This window comes from Stylophora pistillata, chromosome 1, assembly GCF_964205215.1.
Source record: "Stylophora pistillata chromosome 1, jaStyPist1.2, whole genome shotgun sequence".
Classification (NCBI taxonomy): domain Eukaryota; kingdom Metazoa; phylum Cnidaria; class Anthozoa; order Scleractinia; family Pocilloporidae; genus Stylophora; species Stylophora pistillata.
Window position 1 is genome coordinate 25,894,317 of NC_142519.1, and position 17,892 is coordinate 25,912,208.

Here is a 17,892-nt window from a genome sequence, read left to right on the forward strand (position 1 = left end):
TAAAAAGACGGAACGTACGCCGAGAGATAACGGAAGAGTAAATTGTTACTTTTGTTTTCCTTGTCCTGTCTGAGTTCAAACCCTCAGTGAATCAGACATGATTCCTGGTTTTTCGTGCCAAGACAAGCAAGCCTCCAGACTTCCGGTCGCGATTTTTTACGTGCTGAATATGAACACAGTTGATATTGCTCCACACCACAATTTATCGATATTTTTCGCGCTCCCCACATCCTAGTTTTGTGGTCGTATTCCGCAAACCTCTGCCCGTTATCTCAAAACTCATTAAAGTTATATTTAAAATAAATATAAATATAAAACAAGTAGGAAGTTTAGTAACAGCGGTGCAACCCTTTGGAACACCTTGCTCTGTAACATTAGAGAGTCTGGTTCATGAAATCAATTTAAACGTCTTCTCTAGAAAAGTTTTTAAACACGGCATTCATGGAAGTCAGGTTTTCTAATTAGCATACTGTAAGATAATATAATGTTAGGATAAGGATTTTTAGGTTTTAGGATGTTAGTCCGTTTTAGAATTTACTGTACCTGGTGAATTTTTTTACCGTATATAAATAAATGAATTACAATAAACTATTATAAAATGCCGTTTATGAGCAACACGTTATATAGCATTCTGTCTACCTTTAACCAGGACCTTTGTATCGATTTGACTGATAAGTTGAAGTAAGAGAAAAGGATACACAAAGTTTGGTATGGTTTAGCTAGAATACATAGGCATGTGTCGAATTCAAACGATTTGTACACCTCAGAATGCTTCCTGTCATTTTACAAAGCCGGCATCCTAGCGTTTAGGATTATTTGGATATACTTGCATCTGTTGCCGAGAAACTCAAGCCCGAAGATGTCTCATCCTTTAATGGTTAATACACAGTTTATCAACTAGAAATGCGTTTAAAACTCAGAAAACGAGAAATAAAATTACTAGGGAGAGATGAATTCTATTTTATTGTTTTGTCAACTTGAAATGATGGTAACACTGACTTTCGTGGCTGTTAAATAAACATCTTCAACTTTAAGAACTGATCTGAACCTATCGATTAATTCGTCTTGCTTAGAATTTACCCCCCCCCCCCCCACAAAAAAAAAAAAAGGAAATTGGGCAATTCGATCACCCTGGATGATTAATTAAAGGGACTAGCGATTGAAGCCTTTGAGCCTCTTTTTCATTTGCTTTGGCCAGTGATTTCTCGTTTCGTCTTTCTGGGTTCTAGATATTGTTAGGGATTTAATCCATCAAGAAACAATCAAATAACCCTAAGTTAAGTTTGTTTTTTCCTCGTTGATGAGATCGTGTACGGGAAGGCACTAATGGCTGTGTTTGCTTTCGCAAAATGAACTCCATCCTACACTCAATGACGTCAATTTCGGAAACGAGTTGATTGACGTCTAAGGTTTTTTTCATTGACAAATGTTCCCTAAAGCAACGAATAGCAAAGAAGGTGCGTGGTAAACTCTCCTGAAGATTAATTAAGCTGACTCAATGAGAGACAAGTATATAAGCAGTACCCGCTTGTTTGACAAATTCAGTTTGATTCGCTGATCGAATTGAGATTGAACCTGCTTAGCACAAGAAGTGAACCATGGGCGCGTCCTCCAGTATGTCTGCTATATCCATCACCCAATATTTCATCATCCTCCTTTACACAGGTAAGCCTCCAACCAAGGTTTAGGAGCTATCTTCTTAAACCATCAAAACCATTTACAAACCCTTAATCGTAGCTAACGCAAGCTCTAATCACGAATTTGTCGCACGGATTTCAGCGAAACAATGGCAAAGATAAAACCGGTCATAACTTCATCATTCGCGTTTTCCGCGCTTCAAGCAGTTTTCCCTACGCGGTTTCTTTGAATTATCATCTGTTCTGTGTCTTCCCTCTTAATTCTGATCGGCTGTTGCACACTATATGTGTGAAAAAGCTTTAAATACTATAATTATGTAATGATAGCTGAAAAGTTAGATAGTGGTTGAAAGTTTAAGGGTGAAGGATTTAAGTTGAAAAGGTCAACGAGACAGCAGGAGTTTCGGAAGGCGCAATATGGCGAAAGGGAAATGTTCGAAGAAAAAGGCAATTCAATTTTTTACTTTTTTCCTTTTGGGCATCCTGTCCAACCATCCAACATAAACTTTAACATTATCAAAATCCCCTAAACCTCAGTAAAATGGATATGTAATTGAAAAAGTTTGATAAAAAAGTCACTACCGCCTGTTGCGAAACGAGAATAAACGCTGAGGTATGACGAATGCAGAATTGGTTACGCAATAAGAAAAAAACCCTAACACTGGCACAAAAAAGAGCGAGCCAACATCAAAACTGTGTGGTTTTTTCTTAAACGAGGTGTTTGGGATAAGGGGAAATCGATCAAAGGCTGACGCAAATCCCTGATAACGTTACGCAAGTAACAACCGAAAACTTTATCTGAAAAATTAAGTTATCATGATTGACAGAGATCATGGCAATGCTAGTCTCGACCTGGAAATTTATTTAAGCAAATTACAAAAGGAAATCTTGAAGTCTACTGATTACAACCAGGAAAAAAAAAACAGAAAATTATCAGGCTTGGGGCCCTTTTCCTGACAATTGAAGTTTATCAAACCTCGCGGTTTGAATAGACAGCCTGAGCATAATTGACGTAGTTGCTTCAAACAGAGTCTTTCGTTTTGCCTAACGGTCATAATAAATCATTGTTACATATTAAATACTTCTTCAATTCCTTGTAACGAAACTCTTCAGAGATCAATCGTGATCCCTGCAAAGAGTTCTTCTTTATTATCATCAACGATCTGGTTTTTTTTATAAGTACTAAGTCAGGAGAGAATTCTCAACGGGCTGGAAATGAACTCCTCCACCTGCACACAACCATTTGGTTCACATCAAGTTGTACCAAAGGAATATACAGATACAAACATAGGCCTCTTTCCTAACAAATCACCTTTGCGGATGCTGATGCTAGAAAAAAACATCACATACGTTAAAGAAAAGTAATGCACCTGAAAATTCTGGTGACTTACAAACTAAGCTTTCAAGTTCGACTGTTAACTATCACCTTTTCTTCGGTCTTTCAGTGGAAACGGTATGTGCACAATGAAAAGGGCTAAGACTTTTAAGGCTGTCAGAATTTCATTCGGCCAAATGAAGTTTTCGCTTAAAAAAGCGAGGATGGGATGATTGAATTGATCAACGCACAACATGTTACGGTTCATAAACTGCTTTTAGATAAGAAACTGCAAATAATTATCATATATTGATGCTCGGCCTGTGACAAAGGGGCTCTTAAGAGGACCTTGAGGCATTCTTTCCTTTCATACACTTTACTCAATACTTTTTGTGACACTTTCGACTAAAAGGTCGACGACAAAGCAGGAAAATAATGGGAAAAGTCTTAGAACCAATACGACGAAATAATTACCAATTAAAAATAAACAACAATCACCAAAATTGCTGTTCTTTCATCATTAAAACCTCGCTGCTAATTTGTATCCTCACGCACGATCAGTTATTTTGAACAAACTAATGAAAGATGTCAATCAGGGTACGTCACCATTTTAAATCACCTGATGTGTGTTTCCTGTAAACACGTTTCCAGCGTTAGCTCTTCCTCAGAGCGAAACTGATATGTTAACACAAATAGGGTAACGCTAGAACAGCAAATAAACAAATTGCCAACGTAATGCCATAGTTTCGTATCCGACAACCCAGGTCTTTCAGGCGTACAATGTAATTTTTTGGCACTGTATATCAGCATTGTATAAGACTGGCCTTAGTTATGTTTGTATGTAATATATCATATGTTGGATACAAATGCAACTTTGGTATCCTGTGTTGGTACAGTGTTCAGATCCACTGGAATTTTTTTTAAAATAACAGTTCTCGTTTATTATCCAAGTATTCAATGCATATCTGAAAGATACAACAGTGTACACATTCAGAATTAAACCGTTTTATCAGTTATGGCTAGATGTATGTTCATGAACGCTTCACGCGGGCCCAAATTAAACCCCGTCGAATTCCGAATTTTTTTTTAGCTTCCGTTTCTGCAAATTTCCTCAATCGCGTTTCACTTTATATTTTCCAGTTAGTTTTTGTTTTTTTCCAGCTATGTGAATCATAACCTTTGAGAATTGATCGATCTAGATTCCTGAACTCCGTTCAAGCTTTTACAACTTCAATGAAAATTGAACTGAGTAAAATCGACAACAACCCTGACTAATAGTAAGTGATATTTTCGAACCCTCAAGCGAAGTAGAGAGCTGAAGCAAGTTTTCGATTCATCAATAGATAGAACGCAAAGTGATCTAATGCATGGGTAAATTTAACTATTTCTTAATTCAAATCATTGAAATTGATCGATCAAACCAGGTACCAACTTGGCCTACCATATAAATATTCGTGAATATGCGGAAAATAATTACGACGCTTTTGCGTATATTTTATTTTTAACAAAGCTGACCCACTTTCCTTCACCTCCTTTGAAAAAAGAAAAAACGGTCAAACGTGCTACATTGGTCAAATAAACTCGCAGAATGCGGCCAATTTTGACATCGATGAACAATTCTTGGATGACATGAGTAGCGTGCATGATCGAGACACAATCCACTAAACACGAGCATAGCTTCACAAGGATAGCAAGGCAACCAAACCGACTCTAACATTTTGTTACAGAAAATATCGTTACATTTAAAATTTTTAAGCATTTGTAGTCAGCATGCTAGCCGGTTGTTCAAAAGACTGATTGCGTAAAAGAGGAGACTTCTTTCGTGCCGACTTAGACGACAGTCGGAAATCCAAAAACGTGATCGCGAAACAGTGACGTCAGTCAAAAGAACAATTCGTGAAGCGTATAATCTCATCATTTTATTTGATTTACGAGACTTATGTGTTTCATATGTATTTTTCTTTTGTCAATGATTTGAGGCACATTTGCCTCCCGCAAAAAATAGGAACGATTTATCCCTCTAGTTTCCTTGCCTCATTCAGTTATGCGAAACCATTTCCGGTGTTTTTCACATTGAGTGGACCATATTCCGGTGCTCGAGCTGCGAACATGGGCGCGGTCATGCAAACACCATAAAATTTGTTTCCGTGTTATGAAAGTATTAAAACGGTGATACTTACGTTGGGTAAACCGCATCCTAGCTATGCGGTTTTATAACGGATGTATTCAGAATAGTGCAAAAGAGTAATTTATCCTTATTCATATAATAGGAGAAAAAAATCCCTCGCCCAGACATTTACTTGGAAGTTGAATAAATGTTAGCCTAGAGTCAGGAACCTGGTAGAAAGCATAAGTTGTCTGTATCATGACTTGTGTGGCCCCCGCACACGTTTGTAGAATACCACTGGAGAAAAATCCACCTACGAGGGCTAAACGAGATGCGCGAGCAGGGCCGGAAAAGCCGTATTGCCCTGAGCGAGGTGCGAATTGACCGAGTTGGCTCTCTGTCATGGAGAGTGGACCTCGCTGTAAGTCCTACTCTCCCACCCAGTCAATATAAATAAAAAATATTTATTTATCTGGGTAGCAAATAACGAGGTTCGTTGATGTTTCGAGTGCACAAGGTTCCATATGCACACAATCTTTGACGTTATTCATAGAGACGAGGTAGCAATAACTGGGAGTGAGAAGTTAATGCGTAACCATGGTTACACTGGCTCCTATGTTCATAACCGTCCTATTTTACACAGGTGAGCATCTCCCTGTTAGCGTTAGTAACTGATTATAGATGAATACTACTTTTTTTTCCATCAGAAGGATCCAAAATATAACCAGGTAATCTCTTGCTCAACGCCAACACAGCTAAACTCTTAAATTAGCCTCATAGATTTGATTGCGGAGATTTAATGGTCTCATTAATCAAACTCGTTCATACTTCTGTAGTAGAACCAAAGATAAGAACCAAAGATAACTCACAGTAGTCTCTTTTTCGTGGCGGTTTACAGATACCCAGAATTAGTTAAAGAGCATGACATAAAGGCAAAAAAAAAAAAAAAAAGATAAAAAAAAACGCAGAAGCATTTCAAGAGATGCAGACTGGCTATTAGAAAATGTTGGCAAAAAAATACACAATTGCCCACTTTTTGCTGAAATTAAAACTCAAAAGGGAAATCGTTTTCGGCTATTCAAACCTCTGTATTAAACTACATAATCATCAGCCAAATTGGTGACAGGTATGTAACTAGACCAAGTTCAATTCTAAGAATTGAGTTTACTCACAATTAGTAAAATTTGTCGAGTAGTAGCCTAAATGTAATTCTAAAATGCCCGTGATTGAAATGATTGTGTTTCTAAGCAAGGAGAAATTCTCAATGGAAAGATTACGGCTATAGAAATTCCTTGGCATTCTCTTTTCATCACTAAAAGTGGATCGCTCGGTGCTATATCTAAATCGTCTGATCATCAAAGGTTGTGAATAGGAGCAATAAGTGGTCAAAACGTGATCACAACAACAACAACAACGAGCCCTATGTACCTGGCTAATGGATTGTGCAAAATGCAAAACTGGCGCACCACAATATTTACTATCCTCGTTAGAGGTTTTTGTATATGATAATTTCATTTATACACAAAAATAAATCGACAAATTATTCTGGACTCTTGTTCTCTAGAAATTTAAAATGTCGGCCTTTCATTGTTTGAATGGGGCACTCATACTTTGGTTAAACGGGAGCATTTAAGTGTCACTCGTTCTCTCTGTCTCTCCATTTAAATTCTCTTGCTCACGAAACCTGTACCAGGAGCTTTCGTCATTTTTCGAGAAACGAAATGATAGCTCTCTTTCTCGTTACAATATCTTCCCTCCTTCAAGCCTTTCCATTTCTGTGACAAATTACAGCAAACGGCTCTAGAAAAAAAAACCACATGACATTATTTATTTCTTTATTTGACACAACTCTAGAATATTTTTAATTCATACATAGCTTCAGGCATAAATATGAAAGATAGCCTTGAAATTCAGTTTTTTAATGTTTAACATAGAATTGGAGCACGTTTACCATGGTAAAAAATTAAATCGCAAACCTGCAGACCTGGCCCTACGAAACGCTTCGTATTTCACCCTTACTTGGCGTAGACGAAGCAAGAACTCTTGTCAACTTTCTAGGCTTGCTTGTGGTTCAAAGAGTGGCTTCAAGTAGGCCCGATTTAAGGGGACGATCACGCGAACTCCCGAGGGACTTGTTTACTGCCGACATAAAATTCAGTTGAACGCTCCTCAAACCGAAATGAAAGCCGTGTCTTTGGGAACTCACTCCTGGAATAGTGGTGTTTCGATGAATATTGATGGGCTGTTTCTAGAGACGGACTGATCTATTAAAAAAAAAAAAAAAAAAGAAAAGAAAAAGTTTCGGTGAAAAACATTGAAACTGGAAAAATCTCTCTAATTGACAAAATGAATATGCTCAGAAATTAATTCTCTCATTTGCGTCAAGCCCTTCAAATGTCATAAATCGGCATTTCCAATTGGGTGATACTTTAAACATTGGACCGCTTTCAATTCAAAGAAGCTGCAGGAAAGCGGAATTTGCTGAATAGGCTAATTAAAGAGAAGTAAAAATAAAACATGATCTGTCGTTTGTTCATTGCCGGAGGCTTATTTGCTTATAGTTTTCGTGAATATTGGACTTTGCCCTATTAGAGTTAAAAAACAAACCCTATAACGTGATTTACTTGACAGTCTGTGTCTTTATTTTCCTTCGATTTTAACACTCATTTTTATATCCCTGGGCACTTTGCTACAAGATTAAGTGATACTTTCACAATGCTTCAAATACTGCGCAAATATTTTAGTTCTGTAGAGTGCTTGGGTTAATACTGCTTAGTTGGTGCAAATGGTTAGTCAGTCTTTTTTTTTTATCAAGTTTGCTGGGTAATTTATTCGGTTGCTTAAATCTCAAGGTTTTTCTCATATAAGAATGTTGAAACCCTATCAGATAACTATTCCATGGCGGTAGCTTATCACAGTTTTCACTATTTTCTTGGCTGAGTTGGAACGTGAAATGAAGCGTTACATTTGCGGTCATACTGACTCTCGTCTGCAATCTTGACGAAAAAGATTACTTCCTTAAGAAATGAAGGATGTCCATCTAAAGTCTATTAAAAGTCAATACGGGAAACTTTCAATCAATATGTGCATTGTCATAGCTTTTTTAAGTTTCATACGCGACACAGATTTCAATTCTCTCATTTCGTTTACCTCAGCCCCCAGGGTCATTCATGCAGCACTCGATTTAGTGCACAAATAACGTGATCCGATTTTAGTCCACGTGAGATTTAATTAGAGCAGCATGAAAATCAGGTGGAGTTCAAAATTTTCACTAACATTGTTACCTAAGATAGTTCTACCTTTATAAATCAGTGTATTTTACACAAACAAGAAGCAAATGTACAACTTTGATCTCCCCTAGAAGTTTCCAGGAATTTGCTGCACTTTCTTAGAAAACAATCAAACGACCACAAATTATATTTTGAAGAACCAACATGACATAATCCAGTGCCAACTCAACTCACTTTTCTTCTTAGGGAGGAAATAAAAACAATTGACAACCAAATCATTTTCTTCTCTACTCTATGCTAATATAGAGGCACCCTGTCGCTTCCTTCAGTAATTCTGCGAGCTGTTTAACGTTTTACTCTAAGAGAAAAAACCATTTCCGAAGTAGCAACAAATGGTAAGAATTACTAGATTGCGTGTTTGTTTCTTCTTTGTTTTTTTCATCCCAAACGATATTGGAATGGAGAGCCTATTAATTTTGTTTCACTAACGTAATTCAGCTTCAGCATTGCCCGAAAAATAAATGCGCTAAAAAAAGCCGTATGACGTAACTGCTTTGACTGTCTTAAATGGTAATTTCCTTTTGTAAGAAAATTACCGCTCAGGGTAATAAATTTCCCAGCTTTGTTCGATCTGAAATAATAATTAGCAAACGACTCAAAAGTAGTGCACACTGTCATGTCAAAGGCAGTTAATTTGAGGAAGCAAAAGGTGATGAACCTGCAGACTAAGTTTGTAACTTCAATGTACCACAAACCCCTTTTGAGTTCAACTATGCCTTCTACACTGATAACGACGTATCTGATCCTACTTTTGTCCACTGGTGAGTGCACCTTATCATCAAATTTATTCTCTTTTTACTCAATGGTGGACACGTTTTTTTTTTGTTTGATTTTTTCCAATTTTCCTCTGCTTTTCTGTGGTTATGCTGTCTCGGTAACCAGCGTGTTCTTGTCTCAACTTGTCGAAAGACAAAAAAGACGGGAAGTTAGCAGAGCGTAGGGCGGAACGACAGAATATTCACCAACACTAGCCTTTGACCAATTTGGGATCCAAAAAGGGTTTAATTTAAGAAATAGGTATAGGTTCTCACTGCTATGCTTTCTTCATTTGAATTCCATTCATAGGAATTTCTTTCCCTTAAGATCGGGGAAGCTGACCGGAAACGTTTGCAGTTGAGGAGCTCCACTATTCTTTTTTTCTCTAATTTGAATATAATCTAGATGCTCGAGATGTTTCAATCAATCTCTAATCAATTACAACACTCCTTCGGATCGAGCAGACTTTATCATGTTCATGAGAGTTTTATGGCCGGACTACGTCTTCCTTCCACAGGAAAAAATTCAAGATAGAGTCTGTAAAGGCGAATAACTTTCGTTTGTTCGATATTTTAGAATGGTTCCCATTTATTGACTCCTTCAAGTCGAGTTCTAATAAACTAATCAGTGGTGCGATTGATCATAGTCTTACCTGATACACGTTCTCTAAATTACCTTATATCTTGTAATTGGCAGACTTAAGCATGATTATTGGTGGTCATAAAAATTGTTGGTCGTCCTTCCTCGTCTATTTGGGGCTCATTTATCTATTTATTAACTCATCAATTCATATCTACTAACCATTTAGTTACATACGTCTATCTATTAACTACAAAATCATTCTTTACATTTCTCTTGCTAAAAGGACAAGATCAGACACGACACTATTAACTGATTAATTATCTGTCACGAAATAGTTTTTTTTTTCCTGAAACTTCTTTTGGAAGCCATAGACCCCCCACTATGGAACACTCATTATTCAAAATACAGAAACAATATTGACAACAACTATTTCTCCCCCACGGACCGACAACGATAACTCATTACCCTCTACCTTTCACCTCTATTTCACGTGCAGGGATGAACTTAAATCAGACGAGGCCGCGTGATGATCGCGCACCACAAAGCCAGTTTCTTCGTTGACAAACAACAAACCGTTCAGCATGATCAGTCAGCATCTATGAATTTGGGTCTTTCGGTAAACGATACTTACGACTAACAACATCCTTAAAAAAAAAGTATGTGCAGATGTATGAGTTTCTATGACAGAAAAAGGACTAGTAGTCAACAACACGCTTCTTCTTTTCCAAGCCTTTTCTAACTTCATAGATTTGACCATGTTTTTGAGTTAGAAATTAGCGTTATTTTGGCATGTTAAAAATACATAGGTAGAATCCAGACGAAACCCAAGCATAACTGAAAGATATTCAACACACAAAATGCAAACATTGTTGATTAGTGTACTAGATTAATTTAAATACTATTTGCTTTACAGGATGTCTCCTTCAGTCTGCAGTGGCCTCTGAACACCAGCTTAAAGCGGTTTTCAGTATGAGCGGAATAAAAGGTTACGTGATATTTTCACCATCACAATATGATGGCTCCACAAGTGTCACGGTTAACTTAACAGGCATTGACGAGACTCTAGCATGGCGCATTCATGAACTGCCTATGATCTACGACGGTAATGCGGCTATGAGCTGCAGTGGATCTGCAGTGGGAGCTGTTTTCGATCCTAGTATGGCCATGGAAGCCGGAGACTACAACGGTTCGTGCAGTGTACAAAGTCCAACAAGGTTTGGAGCATGCGCAATTGGAGACCTGACGGGATTACTTGGAAATCTTGACCCTGATTCAACACAGCAAAATTTCATAAACCTGAGTTTGATCATTCCAATAAAAGGTCCACACAGCATCATGGGTAGGACACTTGTGTTATACAGCGGCGAAACACCCAAAGCATGCGCTCTCATTACCCCAACAAGGCCCATGTTAACAGCTGTAGCTGCTTTCAAGGCTCCTGTAGCGGGTGTTGTGTACTTTAGACAAGCAGATGCAAACTCGGACACCAATGTCTTTGTCAATCTTTTCTACGTCAATGACGCCACATCCGAAGAGGTATTTACTTGGAAAATTCAAGATTCAGCTTCTTGTGGAACGATAAGCGCCACATTTAACCCTTATGGCACAGATAACAGCAACTGCAGCCAGATGATGCAGAATAATTGCTCCATTGGCGATTTGACGTCCAAACATGGCAACATCACACTATCTATGGCGACGAAAAACCAATCCAAAACGAAGGCTGCCCTTGTAGATTCCAACCTTCCCCTTAGTGGTGCTAAAGGTGTTATCGGTAAAGTAATTGCCTTGTTCTCCAGTAATGACACGCTGAAGCCTTTCGCCTGCGCCAAAATCATGAAAGTGAAACCAAAGGTTGTCAGAGCTTCGTTCGATCCAAACATCCATGATGGTGTGGGAGGATACCTTAGGATTACTCAGCCGTCTCCTTTTGATCCTTCTATAACAGAAGTCAACCTTACTGGTCTGAGAAAAGAGTCCCAGGGATATCACGTGCACAACTATCCCAGTCCATGGCAGATGCAGTACACCGGTATGGAATCTTGTGCTGGAGGATACCTGGGTGGCCACTGGAATCCCTTTGGTATTAATACTAGTTCCAGTCCGCCTCCAGGAATTGGTATGTTTTATTTCGACTCATTCTATACTTCAGCATGTTTATCGCGGTAATTACCCTGCTACCCGCCACCATATTGTGTTCACGTTACCACAATCTCCAGCTATGTCTTAACAATAACTTTCGAATTTCAGTGTATCTCATTATACTCGATTGTTTGGTAACTGCCAAAATATTGCTTCCTTAAGGTCTACAACGTTCCTTCTGTTTTGTCACTTTTTTGTATTTTTGTAATAGACAATATCCTAACCACCCACAAAACACACTCATCAATTTTCTTTCTCCACAAACCTAACTCCTAGGCACTAATGATGAATACGAGATCGGAGACCTGAGTGGAAAATACGGATCGCTATTAAACTTGACTAGTTACATAGGAGAGCACATTGATTACAATCTGCCATTATTTGGGAAAAACAGCATCCACGGCCGTTCTATTGTAATCCACAAAATGAAGACGATGGGAGGCTTGAGATGGGTGTGTGCCGATGTGCGCCAGGTAATGGAAGGGGACAACATGTTTGCAATGAAAACAAAGATAACTTTCACAGGACCTACTCTTAAGGGATACATTCTATTGGTAAGTCATTTCTTCAAAAAAAATTATAAATATTTAAGAATCATTTTTGCGGCTCTTCACTCTCATTTTTAGCAAGAGAATACGACGGCACTAGTATCCTAGTCTATCCTCCTATGTCTATAATAAAACTGCATGCTATCCAGGAACCAGTTCACATGGAAAGAACAGCCAATCAGACATTTCACAAACGGTTGTTTCATTGAATGCTGTCAGCCTATCATTTTTACAAATCTCGGTTTTATCCCATTAATAACAAGCACAACTTCCATTGCTTCCATTCAGATCCAATACAAGGAGAATGACAACACTAAGATGCCAGAGGAAACCTCAATTTACGTTGATCTCAAATACGTTTCAAACTCCAGCCAAAAGGTATGTCTTGATACATACAGATATCATTTGATTCATTCGCTGATGAGTATTCACAATGCAACCAACTTATTTCCCTGATTTTTAAGAACAATGACTTGAAGGAATTTCAAATTGCAGCTGCAATGCTGAAATGTTATCAAGGCTCAAATTTTTTATTAACGATAGCATGACTGGTTCTTTCTTTTACTAATCAGAGCCTGAATCACAAGTGGCACGTCCATGTAAACCCTGAAGGGGGTGACACTTATGCACCCATGGGTGAAAGGTGTAAAAGTCTGGGAGGACATTACAACCCCTATGAAGTAGATTTGAAAGTAAGTATATTTGTCAAAGACAGCATTTCTAAACGGTAGCATCTCAGATCAGAAGTTCACTTAGTTGTTAAATAGTTCCGAAATCAGTACTCAAGTAATAAAGTATTTTCTTCTTCTTTCCCATTTTCCAGGGAACTTACAAGTCAACATGCTTCTCTAGTAATATGCTGAGGTGTGAAGTCGGCGACCTTTCCGGCAAACATGCGATGCTGAACGTTGGAACAGGAAAGAGTTTCTACACCGATCCTGACCTTCCCTTATTTGGAGAAATGTCAGGTAAGAAACCATACTTGTTACAATTTAAAAGGATACTTGGCTTTGAATTATCAAATCAGCATGAGTCAAACCTGGCAAAATTCTATCGATTTTAGTTTTTCTGTTTCAGAAACTGAACAAATTAAAGCGTGAGAACGCGAAACTGGTTTTCCCTTTATAGTGCGTCTTCAACCTCTTCGCCTTCTGTCCGAAAAACTATATTCAATGAGGAACGCCTCAAATAACAAAAACGATCTCTTAACTAGTACGGTATATATTTCATTGATAGTTATTGGTCGTGGAGTTGTGGTGCATGCAGAAAACGCTGGCGCTGCCCGCTTGGCTTGTGCTTCCATTACACCAGTTCCTTCGTTGTACATTGAGAAAACACTGAAGTACGTCAAGGGAGCTACATTTTCCAAGTAAGGCGAAAGTATGCTTTGGGATTAAATACCAAACATCCTCAGCTCAGTGATAAATCAAAGGTTTTTTTTCTTTCTATGTATTTATAAATAAATAATAAAAAATAGATATCGTTTAATCCACTCTTTGCAGTTGAAACTATGTTCAAACTGAATTATCAAGCGGTTATGTGGGCTATACACGCGGACACTTACACACACGCGTGGATGGACATAAACGAAAGGCATCTTCAATGTATAAACATTACCACGAACGGCACAGCGAAGTCCCGAAAGACTTACTGAAACGTTTTAGCATTCTGAAAAAGTGTAGTAACAAGTTAGATTGTTTAGTGAACGAAATGCTTTTCATCAGAGACCGAAAACCCACTCTGAACGTGCAAAGCGATTCAATTCGCGCAAAAGTATTTGTATAATTAGCTCCTAACATATTTATGCTAATTTAGTGTTACATCTTGTCGCAAACTTTGTAATTTTTATTTCTCCTTGACAAGGGCGTCATGATGACACCGAAACGTCGGTTTTTATCGTTGGTTTTTGCTTGTCTTTGCATTTCTAAATCTTTATTGATAAGTATCATTTACAAAATTGTGAAATATAATTAAAGTATAGTAATGTATAGTCAACGTAATAATTAATCTAAAAATCTAAAAGTTATAAAGACATTAGCTAACTTGGTTCTTGCCTCCTGGCGAACGGACTTTTCACGCCCAGATCTAAGGTTATAAGGAACATTATTGAATAACACATATATTGAATAACAACACTGAATAACACATGATGAGTATGCACGGTAAAACTAGGCGTTTCGACAAATAATACCTTATCACTTGCGAATCACGAAATTGGTTTGGGTCAAAAGGTCATAGAGTGGTGAAAACTAGGGAAAATAAATTAAATGACAAAATAAATATAAAGGATAACTAAAGAAAAACTAAGGACGGAAATTTACTCACATTCTGTACCATATGAAGTCGAATAAGACGCTTTCCCGAACAATTTTAATGCACCCTTCAAAGACACGTGCGAGAAACTATGGCATTTTGGTCATGTGACCAAGAAACAGAATTATGTACGAGGACACAGGGTGTCCAAAAGCAAGAAAACCTAAACAATGACAACGCAATCAAAAAAAAAAAAAGTCACATCCTAGTTTTAGACTAAACAACACAGACTTTGTCCCATTCAGCAGGAAAGAAGTGAACTGAAAGGTTTCCTTTGCTTTTTCTTCAGAGTGACCTTCACAAAGACAATTAGCGCTGTACTTAAAATCCCATCATGGCGGTTGTTTTATATCCGAACAGAGGGCAGTGAAGTTCAAGACTGTGTCACAGTCAAATTTGGGATCATTGGAAATGGTAAGTACTTCAGTGAGACTTTTGATTGAATATATTTCCCTGTTGCCTTTGAATTTCTTCTGAGTCCGTTCGTTCTTCTTACCTGTCATATTCTAACGCATACATCATCCATGATACGTTTGCTACATCTTGATCAACCCTTTCACACGCAAGATCTCGCTTGTAATTCTCGTTACTGTCCGCAATGCAATTCTTATATTGTTAGTTCAGAGAATTTTGTATTGGATTAACTAATAATCCCCTTATTACTGATCCTAATTTTTATATTCTCAATACTGCTTGCGTGCTTGATATTGTAAGAAGAAATTATCTCTTGGTCTCTCATGGGCGTTACAGGGTTAAAGGTCTTGAGAAAATGTTCACTAATAACCCTAGGGAGCTGATTGTTTCTGAAAGACGCCTGAATGGAGAAAAGTTTAAAAGATTGTTGAAGGTATAATGAGGTTCATGTTTAAAAGAATTAATAATTTTTCTTTTCTTCATTAATTATAGAGAGGCAAGTCAGTGAACCATCCCAAACTTTTGACTTCATTATGGAACGCTCTCCAGCAAAACTAGGAGAATTTCGGCCAGCAAAGAGTTGCTACGTCTCCACAAGTAACCCTACGGGTAAGCAACATCAATGATTTACCTTTAACTAAACCACTCAAGAAACTACTCTGATAAAGCATGGGGCCCCAGCTAGAAGGAAACAGTGGTTGATCTTACAAGAGAACCAAACACCAGATGCCCTTCTCTCACTTTATCTGCCAAAACCGAGGTTAACGCAGTCATGATGTATAATAACGTTCTAAATGAGAATGTTTTACTCCAGAGTATCCCCCTCATCATCTAATTGTACCCTCAACAATTCAGTCAGATTCTTTATCATCCCTCCCTTGTCCAACTGCTGTTTTATAACACCTTCAACCTTCCCTTCTGATGAATCTGTCTGTTAATTATGCTGTTTGCTGAATGATATAGAAATGTTGCAATGAGAAGTTAAATGCTAAATAAATTTTTGAAGTTGAAAGGTTACATATATATCATTTTGGATCTGCTTTTCAAATACTCTGCACATAGATCCAAACATGCGGATTATGAAGAAGCCTAAGTGGTAACAGAAAAGTGGCGGACCCAATGTAATTATGCTTTTTTTTTTTAGTTTCTGATGGACTCACACCTACAACAAGTGGAACACCCATCAACGGCATGAAAGAATTTCTAATGCTTGGCTTGATTTTACTGGCAGCACTTGCAAATCTAAGAGCATGAATTTCAGTGAAGTGCCATGATTATGACATCTCCTATCCAGAGGTCACCACAACAATAAGACCATCTCGCTTCAGCTGGTGGGAAGAGGATAATTATTATCAATCAAGCGATTACGATAGGATTGGGAGGAGGTGTAAGGCAGTACTCCAACTGAGCCTCAGGAATCTGTCATATGTATCTAATATCAAATTCCTATTCGTTTGAACTATAACTTGTAGTTCTATGTGACAATCACTTGTAATTTAGAAGAACTCAACATAACAAATTCATAACTAAGATACAGTTTTTAATTTTGTCTGTGATAAGGATTGTTGTTTTCAATTTTTTTAATATTGTACCTATTTAGATTGTTCTTTTCTTTAATGATAATCTAAACTATATACGCATATGTTAATTATTTAATATTTGTAGAGTGCCACTGGATTCTTAGTTAAAGTGGAGCTCTAGTAATCCATCATAATTATTATTATTATTATTATTATTATTATTATTTTATAACGCAGTATTTTCTTCAGCCCTGAGTAAATTCATTTTAAAATGCCATTGTAAATAAAATTCGTAATTTATTATAATGAGTCTTTATGAATTGTTTCAAATGTTTGAAATTTCGACCTCTGTTCTTCCTGAATTTTCTTTTCAAAGAGCCGAACGGAAAGAGTTCAAACAAACTTAATGACCGCCATGCCACTTTTCCACTTAAGAGTCGTGCTCTTTTGATTGTTCATAATTTGGTACATAAAATACAACTTTAGACTGAGCAAGAACTGAATAGAAAAAACAACAGTGTAGTAGGAATTAACTGTTACTTTTTTTACCTTGTTAACTCTCAGTTTTGCATTGTAATAGCATGTTTTTGTTCTCATTCTGCTCGGTCAATCTTGCGTGACCGATTGTGAGCGACGCACACATCACGCAACCTTTTATTACTTTATCTGTAACTACCGTTTGCACTTTTACGATGGCAAGAGCTAGAGGATTACCATTATTTGTGGTAGTGAATTTAATCCTGTTTACATATGAGAAACACATGATAGACCAAACAAGGGCTAAACGCGATGCGCGAGCAGGGCCGGAAAAGCCGTAGGGCCATAAGCGATGGTCGAAACGTGATCTCAACGACGTCGATCCTTATGTATGTACGTGGCTACTGGATTATGCAAAATGCAAAACTGGTGCACCTGCGGTGGCTTGTAGGGGCCATCAGAAGTATCACCTTTTTCCTGACTGTGAATAACTGTCGATTGACAGTTATAAGTGTCGATCGACACTTATAACTGTCGATCAACACTTATAACTGTCGATTGAAATTTATGCAAAGATTATAAACCAGTTTGAATCACTACTTATATTTTAATTTATGCCAGGATTTTTCTACTGTTTTTGTAATTACTTTAATTGGATAGAAGCGAGATTTATCGCAGGTCCACATCAGCTTAATGCTGCCAGTAACTAACCTGCGTTACCAAATAAACTATGTATGTATGTATGTATGTATGTATGATCGACACTTATAACTGTCGATCGACACTTAAAC

At 37.6% G+C, this 17,892-nt stretch overlaps 1 protein-coding gene and 1 long non-coding RNA gene across 5 annotated transcripts; one reads left to right on the plus strand and one right to left on the minus strand.

The window, feature by feature from the left end:
• Window positions 1-1,507: 1,507 nt before the first annotated feature.
• Window positions 1,508-16,930, plus strand: LOC111345088 (uncharacterized). Of its 3 annotated transcripts, XM_088746873.1 has the most exons (11): window positions 8,913-9,110; window positions 10,184-10,343; window positions 10,601-11,806; window positions 12,106-12,383; window positions 12,666-12,755; window positions 12,950-13,069; window positions 13,201-13,345; window positions 13,614-13,746; window positions 14,980-15,104; window positions 15,597-15,713; window positions 16,249-16,930. In XM_088746873.1, exons 3-11 carry the CDS (start codon window positions 10,657-10,659, stop codon window positions 16,356-16,358), a joined length of 2,268 nt encoding a protein of 755 aa, XP_088602999.1. In that variant the 5' UTR covers window positions 8,913-9,110; window positions 10,184-10,343; window positions 10,601-10,656; the 3' UTR covers window positions 16,359-16,930. The 3 variants fall into 3 exon arrangements, with proteins under 3 accessions (XP_088602998.1, XP_088602997.1, XP_088602999.1); XM_088746872.1 differs by lacking the exons at window positions 8,913-9,110; window positions 10,184-10,343 and adding an exon at window positions 1,508-1,665; XM_088746871.1 differs by lacking the exon at window positions 10,184-10,343 and having other exon boundaries at window positions 8,912-9,110.
• Window positions 5,847-10,161, minus strand: LOC148741831 (uncharacterized). Of its 2 annotated transcripts, none has more exons than XR_015995991.1 (3): window positions 9,781-10,161; window positions 7,036-7,323; window positions 5,847-6,859 (listed from the first exon to the last, which is right to left on the minus strand). It is a non-coding gene; the product is annotated as an uncharacterized LOC148741831 (long non-coding RNA). The 2 variants fall into 2 exon arrangements; XR_015995990.1 differs by having other exon boundaries at window positions 9,758-10,161.
• Window positions 16,931-17,892: the final 962 nt, after the last annotated feature.